The sequence below is a fragment of the Pogona vitticeps genome, chromosome 1 (genome assembly GCF_051106095.1).
Source record: "Pogona vitticeps strain Pit_001003342236 chromosome 1, PviZW2.1, whole genome shotgun sequence".
Taxonomy (NCBI): domain Eukaryota; kingdom Metazoa; phylum Chordata; class Lepidosauria; order Squamata; family Agamidae; genus Pogona; species Pogona vitticeps.
In genome coordinates, this window is record NC_135783.1 from 146,626,056 (window position 1) to 146,645,832 (window position 19,777).

At 40.8% G+C, this 19,777-nt stretch overlaps 1 protein-coding gene across 31 annotated transcripts in view; it reads right to left on the bottom strand.

Moving 5' to 3' along the window:
• MATR3 (matrin 3) overlaps positions 1-19,777 on the bottom strand; it is a 42,662-nt gene that overhangs the window by 7,701 nt on the left and 15,184 nt on the right. For all 31 annotated transcript variants that reach the window (XM_020787984.3, XM_078385041.1, XM_078384974.1 and 28 more), the window contains 12 exons: positions 16,678-16,739; positions 15,089-15,130; positions 14,210-14,310; positions 12,763-12,815; positions 12,246-12,371; positions 11,653-11,778; positions 11,355-11,525; positions 9,381-9,512; positions 2,858-2,901; positions 2,407-2,776; positions 518-869; positions 134-255 (listed from right to left, as the gene is read on the bottom strand). In XM_020787984.3, the coding sequence (XP_020643643.3) occupies positions 134-255; positions 518-869; positions 2,407-2,776; positions 2,858-2,901; positions 9,381-9,512; positions 11,355-11,525; positions 11,653-11,778; positions 12,246-12,371; positions 12,763-12,815; positions 14,210-14,310; positions 15,089-15,130; positions 16,678-16,739 (1,701 nt within the window). The remainder of the gene's footprint in view (positions 1-133; positions 256-517; positions 870-2,406; positions 2,777-2,857; positions 2,902-9,380; positions 9,513-11,354; positions 11,526-11,652; positions 11,779-12,245; positions 12,372-12,762; positions 12,816-14,209; positions 14,311-15,088; positions 15,131-16,677; positions 16,740-19,777) is intronic.

Consider the following 19,777-nt stretch of genomic DNA (forward strand, 5'->3'; position numbering starts at 1 on the left):
CACGGTTTCTAATTTGCCATGTATTATTTAAACAGACTCTTGAAAAAAGTACCTATCCATATCCCCCTAAGATTTTAAACCTTTTCCTTAAACACATGATGCATACAAATGTACCCTGAGAATTTTTTCTTACCTTTAACTTTTGATAATGTGCAAGGCTGCTGCAGTGGACCTTTCTTGCAGCATCTTCATTGGTGTAGAACAAAGAACACAATTTGCAGTAAAAGCCAGTTCTTGGCACCACATAATTTACACCTAGACAGGAAAACAGACAGACACACATATTATTGCAAATTTTATGCAGGGTACCTCAAAGAACCAGCAAGGGAATTTCTATTTTTTCTGTTTGCTCTGAAAAATATGCTGACAGCAGAGATCCTTCCCTCTGCATGTTCATAAATTTAAAAAGTCATTCTATGCCAGTGCCCCTTAATAAAAGGCCAAAAAGTAGTCAGATACTGTTCAGGTGTCTATATCTAATACATAATTACACAGGGAGTGCAGAAGATATTCTTACCAACAGGAACATTTGGCTGATATGGTCCAATGCTATATTCATCAGGGGCAGCATGTTTTTCACATGCAGTCTTAGTTTCTTCTAAATCGGCATTTTCTTTTTTCTCTCCTTCTTGTGTCGCTGTGCTCTCAGATGCTTCAGACTGCTCCACATTAGAGTTTTCTGTTTTGCCACCATTCTCCAATGCCTCATTTTCCTGCCCCATCTCTTCTGTTAAACTGTCCTCAGTCTTCACAACAGACCTCATCATGCCAGACTTTCGTTGTTTCTGATGCTCTGAATCTTCCTCATCACCAACTTCGTCGAGTGTAACAAAACCTTCCATGCTCTTTGGAAATCCACCTACGTGTCTCTGTTGAAACAATTTATTCTACCTATTTATTACATCAGACACAGTGTTTCTTACTGATGTAGTTTGTGACAATCTTATATTCATGTCTCAAGATGCAATTCTGAAACACAGAAGCTCACTCTTCTTTCTATAGTGATCACCAAAGAAGTGGGTTTGGAGACCAATGGGGCCTCCATGGCCACAGAACATACTAACCGTGGGCATTCAGGATGGGGCTTAATGTTCTGTTATTTAATCTTCTGTTCTGTTAACACAAAAGAGCTTCTGTACAATGGAACATGCCTTGACACTACAGGGAGCACATGGAAGCAACAACCTCCACAAGCAGACACACTCCCATGGAGGAAGCTAATGCCGGGTATCTACTGCACTCACATATGATTCAACATACCCATTTCTATTCAAGCACATGATTTAAAACAGAGTTTCTTCCAATGATTCATATTATGGACCTCACAGTGGTTAAGTGGGGTCATGAAAATTCATGTTATCTGTCACTTTCTTTGATACTGCTTATTCAATGTTTCCTTCCCTAGACTAATATCAGGAATCATTGACAGAATACTAATACATGTTTCATCTTTTCAACAATTATTCTGCTGAATGTTTTATTATCTGCTTTGTTAGGACAAGACATTTTATGACGTTGCTACAGATTACAGTCACCTATGCCAGTAAAGAAACTATGGGCTGATCTCTTCAAAATGGCAGCTGGGTGCTGTTCCTCCCCCCTTCCCTTCCACGTGGGTAAAATGGTGCCTGCTGGAGAAAATAGCATGCATGTCCCTTATGCCTTGTTGCCTACGCTTCAACTGGATGAGGGGAGGAAGAGAAGAAGGAAGAGGAATCTCTGTGTGAGTGACCTGTACACTGAACTTTGAAGTAAACTGGAATGGGGAGAGGAATTGACATGTTCTGGCCAGCTCTGTTCTGCTGGGAAGGCTTGGGTGGATCTCCTTCAGAACAAATGCTCTTGATCCAATAGAAAATCTTTGGATGCAAGGGATGCTCATCAATGACTGGAGACAAGGGAGTCTTGAGCCCAATTACTGATCCCACTGAGCTCTCCAGAAGGGCACTGGATGGCACATGGGGCAGATCAACTATGTGGACTTTCTACTTGCACAGGGAGCTTGGTGAAATTGGCTGGCAGAGCCTCAGGCTCAACTACTGAATGCCTCAGGGAATTAGAAAGTCAATAAAGAACCCTGGGATATCTTCTTGGTCTGACATCTGAGAAAGAAAAGCAGTAGAAAAGCAGAATTTTTTTAAAAAAATAGAAGCAGTGAGGAGATTGACATAAGTGTCCTAGTGAGGCAAAGGCAGGAAATCAGACTACAGTGCTGGGTTGCCGTCTCCATTAGTGGGATGGAGCTAAGCACCAGCCAATGTAAAAAGACTGGTGCTTAGCTCCTGCCTACCAAGGTGAATGGGAAGGACTACCTATTGTAAGGATGTCCTCTCTCTATAGGCAAAATAATTAGACTTCTTGTGGAAAAACCAACAATCTTTCCTAGTAATAATCTTTTTTACTTGCCTTTTTGAGTTTTTTTGCTGCTGCAGCACCATCTTCAGTTTTCGCAGTAGTATCATCACCAGTTGTCTCTTTTTCTTCAGTTGTCGCATCACCTAAGTTTGCCACATCAGTCTCATCTGCTGCTGAGCTGCCACTCTCTAGTAAGGCTGCTGCTTCTTCATCATCTACTAACAGTTCATCTTCCGATTCAACAAGTAAGGCAGACTCTGTTTGGTCTGCCTGCTCACTGTCTTTTGCATCTTGCTTCTCTGATTCATCTCCCTTCTCATCTTTATCTTCAGTACTGTTGGTTTCCATTTTCTCACTGTCATCAGTCTTACATTTTTTTTCACTCCCAGAGTCTTTGCTATCTGGAGAAAGACCTCGCTTTCTATAAAAGAAGAAAACAAATATTGCTATCCATTTCATTTCGTGTTGCATTTCTAAACACACTAATCTAAAAGATTATTACCTTGGTTTCTCTTTCTTTGTCAAATCTGCTCCTTTGTTGGGAATCTGAAAAAAAATGAAACCCTGTATTAAAGTGTAGAAGATAATAAGCCTTGTGAATTTCTGCTTTCGGAGTATGCTCCATGGTTGTTCAAGTGAAAGAACATTTCCATTCTTCAAACACAATGCTTTTGAATGCAACTCAATTAGTCACAGTTAAATATTGCAAGACACCAAATTTTCAAAATCTGCCTCATAATCTTCATGACAAAGGTTCACTTTAGCCACACTAAAAGAAACACTAATAACATTAATAATAGTGATGTTAAGTATCTAGGATGTGGGACTGATTTCCTCTCTGAAGTTACAGCAATATGGAGGAAAACAACAACAACCAAACATGAATAGATCTTGTGCAAAGTTCTGTCTGCTTTAAACAGTGTTCATAACACAAACCCTAACCTCTGCAGCCCAACGGGCATTCAGTATGAATGTAACAGGCTATTATTCTGCAAACAAAAAACAGGAACACAAGCCTTTCTATTCATAGGTATATGAATATATCTATCCTAAGACTGTAGCATATGCAAGAAAACTTGAAGTGTTTAAAGATGCATCACAGAGTTTGCATTTTCCCTGGATGTTTCTGTCTAATCAGTCACCCTCCTTCTCAAATGTGGAGGTAGCAGAGAGGTATGCACAATAGAATACTTTTTGTTCTTATGCTATGCTTCCAAAACTCAAAACAACAAGGATTCTTGTAGTCCCTATTTCTCCAACCATAAAGATCAGTGGAAGTCTGGCTAATCTGAAGCTAGTTAGCTAACTAAAAGTCATTCATGCTGATCAATTTCCTCAGTCAAGAGTTACAAATCAACTTATACCAAAATGACTGGTTACCCACCTGTAATTGTAGTTCTTCAAGTGGACCTCTGTGATTCACACCCTGGGTGATTTGCGCCTGCGCGGAGCCTCACTGGAAGATTCTAGAGCTTCTGCGATAGCAATAAACACATCAGAATATGCCCCTCCACACCCGTCTAAGTACCTTGGCGCCAAGCATCCCCTTTCAGTTGTGTCAACCACTGCTTAATAGTAAGCTAACAATGGCGTGACAGAGGGGAGGACGGGTGGGATGTATGAATCACAGAGGTCCACTAGAAGAACTACAATTACAGGTTCTTCTTTGTGGCCTCTGTGAATCACACCCTAGGTGACAAACTGTCTTACCCGGAGGCAGGGTGTCAAGCCAAGGTAGAGGATAACACAGCATGTCCAAAAGCATCAGACTTCTGCCAGAGGTCGAGTCTATAAAGACAGATAAATGTGGACAGCTGTGCCCAAGTGGCAGAGGCGCAGAGGTCCAGAAGAGGTACGCCATGGACAAAGGCTGTAGAGGCTGCCACTGCCCTGGTGGAGTGAGGGCGAACTACTGTAGGGGCTGGTTGTCGAACAAGTTGATAAGCCAAATGAATGATAAAGGCAACTCATCTGGAGATAGATTGGGAAGTCACCTGATGGCCTTTTGTAGGTAGTTGATGGCTTATGAAGAGACAAGATGACAGTCTAAAAGGTTGAGTACATTGAAGAAAAAAAGCAAGAGCTCTTCTGACATCCAACGTATGGAGTATTTTTTCTTGATTTGAAGGTGGTGATGGAAAAAATGGAGGAAGGACAATTGGCTGGGAAGGATGAGAGACAATTCTGGGGAGGAAGGAAATGTCCATGAATAACTTCACCTTATTGGGAAAAAATTGAAGATAAGGATAATCATAGCGTAAAGCTGCTAATTCACTAGCTCATCGAGCTGAGGTGATGACTACGAAAAATGCTGTTTTAAAGGTGAGGAGTCTTAAGTCAGTTGTAGCTAATGGCTCAAAAGGAGCTTCGGTAAGGTGTTTCAAAATAAGAGTTAGTGACCACTGTGGAGAGAGAGGTCGAGTATCGGGGTAAATACGAGAGAGACCTTTAAGAAAACGTTTCTTTGTTGGATGTTTAAAGAAGTCTGCAGCTAGAGAATTTGGAGGTTGGTATGATATTATTGCCAAAAGGTAGACTCTCAGAGATGGCTCCTTGATAATTAGCGACTTGCATGGTGAAGGCTGCAGAAGAGTAAAGCCATCTACCCATGGAATCTATTCGTCAGCTGTCTGTTTGGTGGTATGAGAGATTGTCGGTGTCAAGATCTCTATTGAGATATTTCAACAAATATAGAATTTGGAGCTGGTTGTTTTTGGAGGAAAATGACTCCTGGGTCATGGATTCTATAGAGGTTATCAATCTGCTTAGACATGGTATGGGAGGAAGCTGGTTTTGTACTAAGGAGAGTTGGCAACATCGATATGTGTACCGGAATGGTTGTATTTTTAGAGATCAGATCACATAGATTGGCTGGTTCTGTCGAGGGTCAGTGGATTTGCAGATCAAGGGATTTAGCCATGCAAATCATAAGTTGGGTATAGGTCTGGAAAACCTCTGCCAATGATGTCAGTATCAAAAATGTCCAACTCTGGAGAAGTAAGTAATACCGATAGAGTCTGTGGCCAAGATCCATGGTCAGAGTCATTGAGGTCGTGTCTGGAGTTGACGGACTGTCGATCAACTTCGGTGTTGAGAGGCTGAGTTTCGTACTATTGCAGGTTATTAGTCGAAAAGATGGAGGCAGCGTGTCCATGGCCATGTTGATGTCGAGGATCACTTACATTGAAAGATGGTGGTTGAGCGTTGACGGACCTCGACTGGTAGGGATGGACCTCAGTGTCAAGCTCAGTGTCATAAGAGTGCCAGGGTTGATGACTTCAATTTACCAGAGGACGGGAACTGTGTTGATGTAATGATGCAGCATGTGTCCATGGACCAGGATAGATATTGAAGATTGTCAATATTAGAGCCTGTGTCTCTGTGATGTCGAAATGGAGGTTGCTGATGCGATGGCATAGCAGTAGAATAAAAGGACGCTGGCGATGCCGAGCGTGAAGAGTGATTTCCATCATCTATTGTAGTAGGAAAGTATCGGGAGGCTGGTGCTGCAAAAGACTCATGTGTGGATGAAATCTGCTCGACGGTCTCGGGTTTTTTAGATACCAAGTGGAGAGCAGGTTGAGGTATAGCTACCTCTCGGTGATGTGGCCACTTCGACACCGATGGTTGTCGAGACGTAGGCCGACTACTAGATGGTATTTTCAAACAGGGTAAAACACCTGGTCGACTAGTCAGTGCAGTCTGTCGAGCAGAGCACTGGTCGGGGCAAATGGCAACCCGATGCATGTGCTGAATGTGGGTTTGAATGAAGTGAGCTGTCGAGATTGTTGTTGACGGTTCTGGTTAGGGATCAGTGGGCGATCCAAGGGCATCGAATATGGAACTCCATCCTCGGGCGATGGAATAACCGAAGGATTTTTGGAAGGCTGTGGACTGGGAGGATGTTAATTGGTTGACTCTATCATCCCATTCTAGAGACTGAGAACAGGGTTGATGGGACGGACGTCTGTCATCATCTGAGGGAGATCTGACCAAAATTGATTCAGAGAGTTGTGGTTGTGGTGGGATGTCTGTAGGCTTAGACTGTTTAGCTCGTTCAGGAGGAACAGGCTCTGGAGCTGGAGCAGCTTAAGTAGATCTCTTGACGTTTAGAAGTTGCTTCCGAAGTCGAGGCTTTCGGTATTGAGGATTTCTATTTGTGTGTCTTCGAGGTCTTAGATGATGCAGATGGAGAATTGGAATTAGCTGGTGTAGTCGATGGAAGTTGTTTTGATGACTCAGTAATGGCTTTTTCCATTGCTTTGGTTTGGGAAGTGGCCCAACAGGGAGGTTGGGCCATTTGAACTGGTTGTAAGGACTGTTCCCAAAGTTGGAGTTTTAGCCTCGAGAGGCAAGATTGAAGAACTTCATGCTTAAAATTTTTGCAATGGGTACAGGAAGAAATTTGATGTTCTCCCAAACAGAAAAGGCACACAGCATGTCCGTTGGAAAGTGGGATCTCATTATCACAGACAACACAGTGCTTAAATGGGCCCGAAGAGGCCATGAATAGGAGAAAATAATTGAGGGAAAAAACGATGATTAAGGGGAGGTGCTGAGGCAGAAGGCCGAGCGAGGAAAAGGAAAAAATCTCTGATGATAAAAAAGACTGGTAACAGGAAGGAATCAAGAATAAGCTCTCTTTCATTCACAGAAGCAGAATTATGAGGCTCTTAACACGGCAGTTGAAAGAAAGTGAAAAAGGACGCTTGGTGCCAAGTTACTTATACAGGTGTGAAGGGGCATATTCTAATGTATTTATTGCTACCGCAGAATCTCTAGAATCTTCCGATGAGGCTCCGCACAAGCACAAATTACCCAGGGTGTGATTCACAGAGGCCATGAAAGACAAGGTATCAATAAAACATATGTATAAATAATGCTACTGTTACTTTGAGATATGAGAGACACTAATTGGGGAGATCTTATCCTGGAGGAGAATACAGACCTGGCATGCATAACCGAGACGTGGATCAACGGGGAGGGTGGTCCTCCCCTGGCTCTTGTCTGTCCGTCTGGTTATGCTGTCCAGCACCAGGGTAGACTGGAGGGGCGGGGGGGAGGAGTAGCCATTGTTTATAAATCCAGCTTGAAGGTTACTAGGCGCTCCTTGGTGGTAAAGCCGGGTCTGGAGGCACTCCACGTGTTGATTGGGGCCAGGGATGGTATTGGGATTTTGCTGGGTTACTGCGCTCTCCGCGATCCAGCCACTTCCCTTACGGAGTTGACTGACTTTGTCTCCACAGCACTATTGGTATCCCTGAGGCTTTTGGTCTTGGGTGATTTCAATGTGCACGCAGGGGCAGAGGCATCTGGGTCAGCTCTTGAGTTCTTGGAAACCATGGCTTCCTTGAACATGTCCCAACATGTGAACAGCCCCACCCACGTGGGTGGTCACACACTGGACCTGGTCTTTTCCTCCAGTTGGAGCGAGTGTGATCTGGTGGTAACGGACCTCATGTCAGTCCCCTTGTCATGGTCAGATCACCACCTAACAAAATGTAACCTCACAGTGGCTCTTCCCCCTCGCAGGGACCTATTTCTATGATACGCCCTCGAAGACTATAGGATCCGGTTGGATTCCAGGACATCATGAGAGGGGTCACGCCAGACCTGGCTAGCGCTCCTGTCAACACACTGGTGGATAGCTGGTCCACCTTTGCAACCAGGGCTATAGACACGATCGCGCCTCTATATGAGGCCGCTGGGTGGGGTCATCAGGGGTTGTGGAGCATCGTGTCATCAATATGCTGATGACACCCAGCTCTACATCTCCTTTTCACAAACTGCAGGTGATGCCGTCCTGTCCCTCCAGCGCTGCCTGGGGGCCGTACTGCAATGGATGCAGGAGAACGGGCTGAGGCTGAACCCGGACAAGACGGAAGTTCTGAGGGTGGGTGGCCCTGTGGATGGTGGCTTGGGAAACTCCCTCATGTTTGGGGGGTGGCCCTGGCCACAAAGAGTGGGGTCCGCAGCCTAGGGGTACACCTGGACACGACGCTCACCATGGAAACGCAGGTGGCGTCGGTAGTCCGCACCGCCTTTTCCCACCTTTGGCGGATTGCCCGGCTCCGACCTTATCTAGACATGGGGGCGCTCACTACCTTAGTACATGCGCTCGTAATCTCTAGACTACTGTAACGCGCTCTACGTGGAGCTCCCTTTGAAGCTGATGTGGAAACTTCAGGTGGTGTAGAACGCGGCGGCCAGACTCCTTACTGGAGTGAGAAAATGCCAACATATCTCTCCTACTCTGGCCATGCTGCACTGGCTGCCCATCCGTTTCCGCATTGACTTCAAAATGTTAATGCCTACATATCAGGCCCTAAACGGTTTAGGACCCCAATACTTGGCGGAACGCCTGCTCCTACCTAGATCTACTCGGATCACCTGCATGAGCCAGGAGGTGAGGCTGAGGAGCCTGACGCTGAGGGAGGCCCAGATGGAAAGGACACGAAACCGGGCCTTCTCGGCAGTGGCTTCTCGCCTCTGGAATAACCTTCCTCTGGTTAGTCGTGTGGCCCCTACGCTGGGGCACTTTTAAGAGTCAACTAAAAACATGGTTGTATGTTCAGGCCTTCCCTCCTGTCAATATTTAATCCTTTATTTTTTCTTTCATTTATTATTTGTTTTATTATTGTATGTGTTATGGACTGTTTGTAAAATTCTTATGTTTTTGTATACACCTTATTGGAAGCTGCCCAGAGTGGTCGACCAGATCAGATGGGCGGGATATAAATCAAATAAATAAATAAATAAATAATAACTGAAATTATTCATGGTCTGATGTCCTATTTCTTTAATAACAAACCTGTGTCACTTTGTCATTATCTGTATCATCACCTCTTCATGGGGACATGTATAAATAGGAGAATAATAATAGTCTTGCTCTAATGTCACAGAAAGTAGACTTGATCCACAAAAGCTCACAATGAACTACAGCAACTAATCTTTAAATTTAATTATCATTTTTGTTTTGCTTTATTCTGGCTTTTTTGCCTGATATACCATCACAAGGTACTTACCCTTAGTACTAGTTTCTTGTATTTTTCAGACAAATCTACTTTCACACATCTCCCCTGGAACCAGAGAGCCTTGTTGGAACAGTACTCCATCATTGCTTCAGCACCCTCTCTGGTATCCAATTCTATGAAAGCCTAAAGAAAAATTAAGGATATTTTGTTTTATAATTTTTAATACAGTTCCCTTGCTCCATCCAATCAATGATGAACTTCTTAACGAGACCAGAAAAAGCCTAGTTGATTAACTCGCCCTACCAAGTTTGAACTAGCTTTAGAAGTTTAAGTCATGAGAGGAAAATATGATCTAATTGATGCCACTACTATCTGTGCACATTCAAAAACATATCCTCCCAAATTTTACAAAACCTCTGGGGACAAGGGAATAAAAAGAAGTTTCAGATGTTTGACAATTTCAAGAAAACAAAATGTGAATATACTTGTGCTTGCTATATAAACTCTACCAGTAAAACATGGTTAGACCATTTGAAAGCTGTATTTTCTAAGTTCCCCCAAAAACTGAATTAAGGCAGTGGATTTTATCACATGTATCAAATGGCATCATTGTGCTAGTGCAAGGTATGTTGGAAAAGCAGTTGTGCTTTTTCAAATTTAGTGTAAGCACAGCAAACGACAATTTAGCTCCTGTGGGTTATGTTACTCCTTGCACCAGCAGCTATGCAATAATTCTACCCGAATTACTTGGCACAGCCAGGCGGGTCAGTTGAGAGGCCCGGAAAGAACCAAAAACTGGGTCTTCTCAGCAGTGGCCCCTTGACTATGGAATAGCCTTCCAAACACTCGCTGGGTGTTTTTAAGAGCCATTTAAAAACTTGGCTCTTCAGGCAGGTCTTCCCTCCTGTCAATTCTTGAATTCTAGCTTTCTGTTCTTTCATTCCCCACCTTGATCATACCATATTATTGTTTAAATGTTTTTATGATTATGAATGTTGTTTATTTCGACTGTGATGTTTTATTGTCATTTAGTGATATTTTATGATTTTGTAAGCCTCCCCGAGTAGACGCTGTCTAGAGGGACGGGGTATAAATCGAATGAATGAATAAATAAATACATTCTATCAGTGTTATACATAGGGCTTGAAAAATGCACTTGTCCACTTGTCTGTGACGAGTGAAACATGCTGCTCGATGAGTTACAGCTCCCTCCCGGCCTGCTTCTCCTCCACCTCTCTCTCTAATCCTGCAGTCTTCCCCTCCTCCCTCCCCTTGCAAAAGGAAAACTGCCCTCTTCTCGCAAGAAGAGTTTGAGCGGCACATAGAGATATAGCTCTGCAGGAGAATGTAGAGTAGTTCCATGCTGGAGAATATGGAGATTCCCTGCTCCCAATTTCAAATGAACAAGGATACAGCCTGGGATATGAGGGAACTGTGGTTCCTTAAGAGGCTGGGCGCTTTTGCTTTCAGTTTTATTTTTGCTGGAGACATTCAAAAGAAAGGCATTCAAAATACAAGCTTCATGACCCCACAGGCACGCAGGTAATAAAGCAACCCAAGTCTAAGGGTATAAATCAGTGGTTCCCAATCCCGATAAATTGCAAGGCTATAGTCCAGTCATGCTGACTAGTGAAATTTTTGAATGACTGGTGAGACATTCAAAAAATTTTCAAGCCCTGATTATACATATTTATATGATTTTTACAATTCATTCTGCATATGCTTTTAAAGTATTTGTTTGGTATTCTAAGTTTTTTCCATTACAACAGTTACCCATAATGACTTAGTGAATGCGTGTCCATTTCTGCAGTCCTGTGTAACAAAGGAAGTAAAGGTTATACCTATCCCCTTGCAACAAAATACAAAAGATCTGGACACGGACAGCAGACATTCATCTTTTCAAGAAAAAAATGTGTGAGCCTCATTAGGAACTTACTACTGGACATTTCTTTCAAAATGTTAAGCAAGCAGACTTTACTGAACAAGTCATAAATTTATACACAGTGCAAGCATTGTATACTTTACCTGACTCTTCATTCTCATCAAAATGTAGTTCTTTATTTTTCCATAGGGCTCAGCTAGTTTAAGTACAGCACTGTCAGAATAGCCTGAATGTGGCAAATTACTGAGATGGATCACACGACCAAGTTCTTGTTTCGGAGGATCAAATTTCTGGTCAGGTTTCCCTTCTGGTTTCTAACAGATTTAGAGAAGGCTTCATTAATGCATTATACTAAAAATTAAGCCTTAATGCCAGAAACTAGTGTTAAAAATGGATTGAACTCAATGCATGAAAATATAAGATAAAGGCTGCTGCACATACCTTAATCCTTTTATATTTCTGTGATAAATGGACTCTCACAGGTTTGCCAAACACTAAGGCTGGTGTTGCTGAATAATACTCTACTGCAGCTTGTGCATCTTCAGTATTAGACATTTCAATAAATGCCTGGAATTATATAAAGTAACTTAGTTATTCCAGAGGGACGACATTATGAAATATCTAATCAATGCAGAATCTTGGTTTGCATTATTATCAAAATCTACCAGAAAAGTGTTTTAAAATGGTAAGTTGGTTTTAACCAAGAACAGACCATTAGTTTAATTTACACAAATACATTTTTTAGAAGTATTAACCTGGCATGTTCTAATTTCTCTTTGCAAGTATATAAACTAGGAAAAAACTTTCTGGCATCATGAACTTAAGGATTCTCCATATTCCAAGTAAAATAGGTTTTGAAGCCTTATACTATCCCCTTCCAGTTTTGGTTCCATCATTTCACACATAAAATTACTTCTGTTAAGCTACGAATTATTCAAGAAATTGTATGTCAAAAAATAATAAATCATAATGACATTAATAATGTGTCAATGTAGGAAAATGTCATGACATCACAAGATTGCAGTAATACTTACCTCATTAATTTTGTTCAAGATTAGGTGATTTGTGATCATTCCAAATGGTTCAACAAGCTGCAGCAGCTGATACCTCAGGTTTTTCCCTCTCTGGAAGTCCATAATGTGCACAACTCTGCTTGTTTCCTGTTAATGGTAAAAACAGTGCTCAATAATGAAACATATAAAGTACAGTAAAAATTAAAATGCTTTGTTTTAGTACAGGATGTCTCATGCAATTAACTTAAGGGCAAGTCCCTGCCAACATTTTTAACAAGAACGTAAACCAGTGTAATCAGATTCATTTGAGGCAAACTAGGTAAAGAACAAGCAAACTGATTTGCTTGGAAGCAAATACAGCCGCAGAAGGAAATCCTACCCCCCCCCCCCCCATTTGGCACAATTCTGGTATGGCTCTTAAAGACTCGAGTACTCCTGTAACTAGATGTTGATAGGATGGCCCCAAATCTCTAAGAGCAATTCTCATATTGAGTATCCCACCACAAGCTGACACTCCCGTATCTACTTCAATACTAACCACTCTGCCCTTCTGCATGTGTCTTGGTCCTTGCATATTTCCATTTCCAGCCCCTTAACATACAAAAATGGGGAAAGGGGGAGAGAGAGAGAGAATATAGTTACATTAATTAGAGAGACTCTTGACACTACGTATATCACAGCATGAGTCTTTTAGAAACTATGGGAAAGAGTTAAGACTATTGACAATTTTTATTCTATACCTTGTAAGACAACAAATCTTTGTATGTTTTAGCTCCATATCCAAGGTCTGAGAGATCACAACTTCCAATGATCAGATCTCTCAAGTTTCATCCAGTCTTTGTCTCTAAAAATAGTTAATGGCTGCTTTCTATCTATCCAAGCAAATAACGTTGGGTTTCAAGTGATACCTGCACACCTGCCTCCTCTTCACTATCTGTAATCATGTTAGGTGCAAGTCTAGGGGCATAAATGAGAGAATGCCTGGCCAAATTTTTCAGACTTTTCCTCCTGAAAGCTCAGACCTTTGTGATACTATGGTTGGTCCTAGTAAAACCACTTTTGCTTTCTATTTCCATGGTCATTTCTAAATGAAACCTACAGATGACAAAAGCATGTGAATTTAATACAGTGGTGCCTCGCATAGCGACGATAATCGGTGCAGCAAAAATCGTTGCAAAGCGATTTTGTCGCTATGCGTTATTAAAAAGCCCATAGGAAGGCATTGAAACCCCTTCAATGCCTTCCTATGGGCTTCAGACTCACCTTTAAGTGAAAATCCTCCATACGGCGGCCATTTTCGCTGCCTGGTAAGCGAGGAATCCGTCCCAGAAAACAGCGGATGGCCATTTTTTTTAACCTGGTGCCCATTTTGGAACCGCCAATCAGCTGTTAAAAAATCATCGCTTTGCGATGATCGGTAAGCAAAACAGGGTACCGATCACTGCAAAGCGATTTTTCCCCATAGGGAACATTGCAAAGCGATTGCAAAAAGTTAACTGCTATGCGATTTCGTCGTTAAACGGGGCACCCGTTAAGCGAGGCACCACTGTGTTTACTTCAGGCAGCCTACGGAATATGAATGGTTTTGTTCATAATGCTTTAACAAGGGTAATGCAACAAGTACTTTAAATAACATCTGTTACCTAATTTTCATAAATTATTTAAATTAAATCCATACATTAAGAGGGTATTGTGGCATCTTAAAGAAGAACATATCTGGTGAACTTCTGTAGATTTCAGTCCATTGCAGCTTATGTCAATAAAACTTTTAGACGTTAAGTTTCCACAAGACTCTTTTGCTGATTTTTCTGGATTATACTACCATGGCTGGCCTGCCCACCAAATGTCTTTAAAGTCTTGTTACTCTAGATTCCCATGTTGCACCTTCCAGGTTTGAAAATGTTTACACAGCAAGACTGCACACTGATCAGCAAGACCTACTAGCCTTTGTAAGGTCCACTCAAATATGCACTTAATATCATTACCTCTTGACCCAATTGGTGGCCCTCCAAGATGAAATGGAGGTGGTGGTGGGCCCAAAATTCCTGGGGCTGGATTAGTTGATTGCAACATAAATGGATCCCCCCTAGGAAGAGCATACAGAAAAATTAAGCCATACCAACCTTTAAACAATATGGTCTTTTACATAAATTCCACTTAAATTTGTACACAGGTACTGAGGTGTCAAATTTATAGATGAAAGACAATTAAAATAAATTCCACTGATCTCAGTTTACTTTAAAGGGCAGGTAATAGTGGTTAGTAGTAGGTCCCTATGGAATTTTGGGTTGTATTCACTGTTCTTATGTATTCAAACTGAAATGGTGGTGCAAGGCATACATGAAAGAGAGCACATGCAGGCATGAGGCAAATTAGAATCCGAAATGGCACACTAAGTCTGAGTCTAGAATAAGGTAATGCTTCAGCTCTCATCACACTGAAGCTAGGAGTCTTGTGGTGGATGGAGAAATTTATTAGGGTCATAGAGAAGGCACTCGGACTGAAATTCTTCACCTCCAAAAAGGTCATGAAAAAGGCAGAGAATTAAAAACGTTAAATTGCCTTAAGAAAGAAAGAAAAACACAAATCCATCTGCAGCTTGTTTCTTCTCTGCCCCAAACAACCTTCATGAAGCAAATAAGAACATTTCACCCTGCATTGTACTGCTGAGTTTCAAGGGTAGATGAGTAGCTTCCTACATACCTACAAAGGCCTAGGCCTCAACAGTCTAAATGGGAAATTCCTTAGCTAATCCCACAATGCAGCAGCTTCAGGCAATTACAAATTAAACTGGAAATATCTCCCCTTAATTCCTTATCTGTTACCAACTTGTTTCCACCTATCTGTTATATAATTTTACTCACAGTCCATGTCCAGAATCACTATCTGGGTTCCATTCCGGGTATCTTTAAAGGAAAAAAATTAGTAAGATCATTGTCTGCAACTGAAAAGTTATGCCGAGAAACATACTAAGCAGTTACATCTTCCATGTCAGTATTAAAATCTTAACACATAAATTAGCAGAAATAATTTTATAATTGTGATCCCAGGGCAAAACCTCAAAATAAAAATGTACTAGTACCTCAACACAGTCAATCTAGTAGTTATTTGTGGTATCCAGAATACCGTTTTCTTGAAACACACATATACCTGTAGTTAGGTTCCATGGATATGTGCAGGACAGTATAATCTACTACGTATAGTAGAGCTCTTTTGATACAATATATAAGCTAAACACTAAGATTTGACTGTATCTCTAAGCTAACTTTTGAGTACTCCCCCACCACACAAAATGAAAATTTTAAAATATTAATACAGTAGTGTTAAATGGAAAGAAAGTCTGATTCCATCCATGATGTAAAACCATGGCCTAGAATTCTGACAACTGATTTGCAACAAGTTCAGGATCAAACAGATAAATTTTGTTACCACTAATCTATGAAATACATTGCCACAGGGCATTCTGCTTGCTGGCTGCTAACATAATGACTTTAAAGCACAAATGACTGTGATCAGCTGAGGCTATTTTTCATAAATTAAAATGTTTATCTTCCCAAATCCCCAGAAGGTCCCAATGCTGCCTTCAGATCTAATTTGTCAATGGGAAGCTGCTGGGAGCCAAGGGAAAGGACAGAGGAGCCTTTCATTTTAAAAAAAAAAGGTACCAGCAGGATTTTATGGGTGATGCCGACTTTTGGAAATTAGAGACGCCCTGTTCCACTGCCTGCTAGGGCTGTCCCGTGACAAAAGGGATTTCAAGGGAGCCTAGGGATCTTGGAAATAAAGAGACTGCTGCCAATGATACAATCAGCCTTACATAAGGTGACTTTCACTGCTGGACTTTAGCTAACACATTTCAACAGCAAAATATGCGTACAAGGAGTCACAAAGTTATTATAATTCCTAAACTACATTAATAGGAAAGTTTAAATTGTTTTAAAGCATAAATAATACGTAATAAAACAGTGGCCTGGAAGTACTGTACCTGATATGTCTTAAATAGTGCAGCTAGACTGGGCTATTTTTAAGTAGAAATAATGCCTTGGTTAAAAAAATTGAGCAGGGTGGAATCCATAATAAATTACAAGTTTTAACTTGACTCCTAAAAATATTCAAACCTGAAACACTGTGTTTCAAAACCATAATGCTATGTAATGTTAATATGTATCCCATTCCTAAATCCAGGTGTGTTATGTAAAAGCCAGAAGTGATGCTTGAAGCTTGTCTGTGTATTGTATACTCTGCCATAGATGTCATTACAAAAGTGGAAACAATTTCACAGATGTTTCAAACCAATGTAATTTGCCTTCAAAGCAGTCAGCTTGCAGATGTGTTTCACCAAAACACTGTAAGCTAATTTCCAAATTTCATAAATGGAACATTTGTGTTTTCAGAAAGGGCATACAGCAACTGTAATAAAAAAAGGAAAATTTTAAAATGCTCAAGTCCATACATTTCAAGGAGAAGTTGACAACGTCGGCTGTGTGTTGCTCCATTGATATGCTGGTTCCACTCCTACAGAAACAGTACAAAAATCAGAGTAATTAGGAGCAGAATGTTTTTGTTACTGTTTTTTTTAAAATATAAACTCCAAACCTGGAGTTAAGTAAAAAGGTAATTTAGAAGTCAACTAGCTTTCCGACTGAAAAAACATAATGGAATATCTTTACCTTAAGCAATGTACTATGATCAAAAGATATTGACAGTATCAGTATCAGAACTTACTTGGAACCCAGGACGTGAAGAATTTTGTCATGGAAAAAGTTACGCAAACATTTACATAGCCATTATTATTTATTCATATGTTGTTTGTCATACTGGACTGTTCCCAATTGTACCTAAGTGCTAGTGAAAAACATTCCTAGAAGGCAAGTCAGACAACTGTTCCAATCATCCTACTACAACCCTCCATACAATTTCCTAGACTGCTTCATAGTCTCCCAACGCTCAAGAGAAGCTTCTGGAAAGCAAGAGATCTTGCAGAGGGTAAGGATTAGCAAAAACAAAGTGACTCATTTTGGATGAGGAAAAATATTCCACACTAACAAAAAGACACCGATGGATACAGCTCATTGCACATATGTTATGTATTCTAATAAAAGAGGGTCTTGGTGTAGTTAACACCTGAATTCTCTCTAGAAGGGTATACAGTGGTGCCTTGACTTACGAACACCTTGACCTACGAATGTTTTGAGTTACGAACAGCTCCGTTCACAAAATCTTGCTTTGACTTGTGAACGGAGCTTTGACTTACAAACAGAAAAAAGGCTGGGGAAAAGGGAAGGAAATTCAAATAGCTAACTGTAGGTGGCAACAAGGCTGCTTCTTTGTAGCTCTTTTCCCTGGGCAATTAGAGTGTGAGATCCGAGGAGGCTGCCTGCTAAGGTAAGGTGTTGCTTTATACTTCAAAAAACTGTTCTGGGTATTTTTGCAGCGTGATTTTTGGCTTGGGGGGGTGTTTCCATGCTATGATGGGTCTTGGTGTGTGTGTGTTGTTTTGGTTTCCCCATTTCCGATGGGGGGGGGGTTGGTTCCTTTTCGGAGTGTTTATTCCCCCATTTCTGATGGGTCTTGGGGAATTTTTTTGTTTCCCCCCCCCCCATTTCCGACATGTCTTGGGGGGTCTGGTTGCTTTTGGGGGGGTTTTCTCCCATTTCCGATGTGTCTTGCATGCTTTTTGCTTTGTTCTCTTTTCATTTCTGATCTGTTCCGTTTGTTTTTGCAATGGTTTGTGCTGGCTTGGTTTAAAATGTGTTGGTGTAAAATGTGTGAGTTTAATATGTGTTGGTTTAGCATGTGTTTTAGACTCCAAACTCTCTGTCTCCCTCATTGTTTTTTCTCTCTATGTCTCCCTCCTTTCCTGTCTTTTTTAAAAACCTAAATAATCTTAGGTTAAAAAAAAGAATAATCTCTCTATGGTCTCTTTTTGTGATGAGGAGTTCTGTGCTGGAAGAATGTTTGCTGATTGTTGGTGCAAGAAGGCTTTAAAATGCAGCTTAGACTCAGGTCTCTACCACCCCTCTGCCCCCCTAGTGGTAGAGTACAGATTAACCGGTTTTGCATTAGTTCCTATGGGAAATAATGGATAATCCCACTACGGATTAAGTTCTTAAATCAAGGCACCACTGTATTCTCCAATAGATTATTTGTTCTTCCTTATATTTACAGCAAAGATAGCCAGCTGACATCTTTTACTCTGGATCAGATTCAGCACACACAACTCTAACAAATAGTAGAGAAGTTTGGGTACTACTTTACTATTTCTGATCCTATCATCAACTTCTAGTAAACCAAGATAACCTTGATGCACCAAACCCCTTATAACTGCGGATATATCAATGATTATTTTTTAAAAAAGTTAAATCACAATTTAAATAAAACATTGATTTTTAAAAAATTTTCATTGTCAAAAAACACCCATTTTTAAAAATTTAAATCATGATTGAAATCAATTGGATCCACCCTAGTCCCTAGGCAAAATTATATTATATAAACTGAAGACCTATACTGACAGGAAATGCTAACTGTGTATATTACTAACAGTTTAAAAACACTTGTTTACTTTTGCTTAAGATTAACTATGTTAATAAAAGTGCCAATAACCCTTGTCAGTAGGCAAGGCTGGCACTGGATGGTCCCCCAGGTTTCATCCATAGTTCAGGCATGGGTTGAACCATAAGAGCACTCCCCTGAGAGGCATTAACTTTAAAAAGTAAATTAAAATTAAATTAAAAGCTTTAGTTTGTTGCCACCCTACCTTTCTTTTGCAGAATAATCTTTCTGCCAAATTTCATTGTTGACCCTCATTATTAAAAAACAAAACTACTTTGCTGCTTCGAAACAGAACTGTTTGTTTTCCCCACAGGATAACATTGTACAGTGTGTAACATGAGTTAAAAATTCAATAACTGGGGGATTTTAAGCTGTCTCTTCAATTTTAAAGCAAATGTCTAGTTCTTGTGATTACAAAGACAGTCTTAGAAGAGCACAGGCAATGCTTGGTGAAATCTCACAAATGAGGGAGTCCAAGTAGGATTTTCAAGCAACTGCTTAAGTAGCTTGCAGTTTCCTGCTTGACCCTGACCACCCAAAAACAGACTTATACAAAACATGTTGCTTTCAGGGCATTTTAAAATCAAAGATAGATTTACAAATTAATTTAATCAAATGCAGTGATTTTGCAGCAATAAGATGTTTAAAATCAGCTTAAAAATTCAGTGCATCTCCGTATCTTCTATTTACATCCCCTCTAGTAGGTAAGGGGAAGTGCTGGGATTAGGATCTACAATATCTGCCATACAGATCATTTGCTGTGATCCATGGCTAACATTGGAAGGAGGAAAAAGAGTAGTTCTTCCCTCCTCTACTTCCCAAGAGAAAATAGTGCATTTTTCAAAGTCAACAGTTACTTTCCTGAATTTCCAAAGGGACAGTTGTATTAGTTTATTGCAGAAACAACAATGAAAAGTTTTGCAGCACACTGAAAGCTAACAAATTTATTATGACATAACTGGTTGCAGCCTATGGCCTACTTTATCAGTAACAGATGGAGG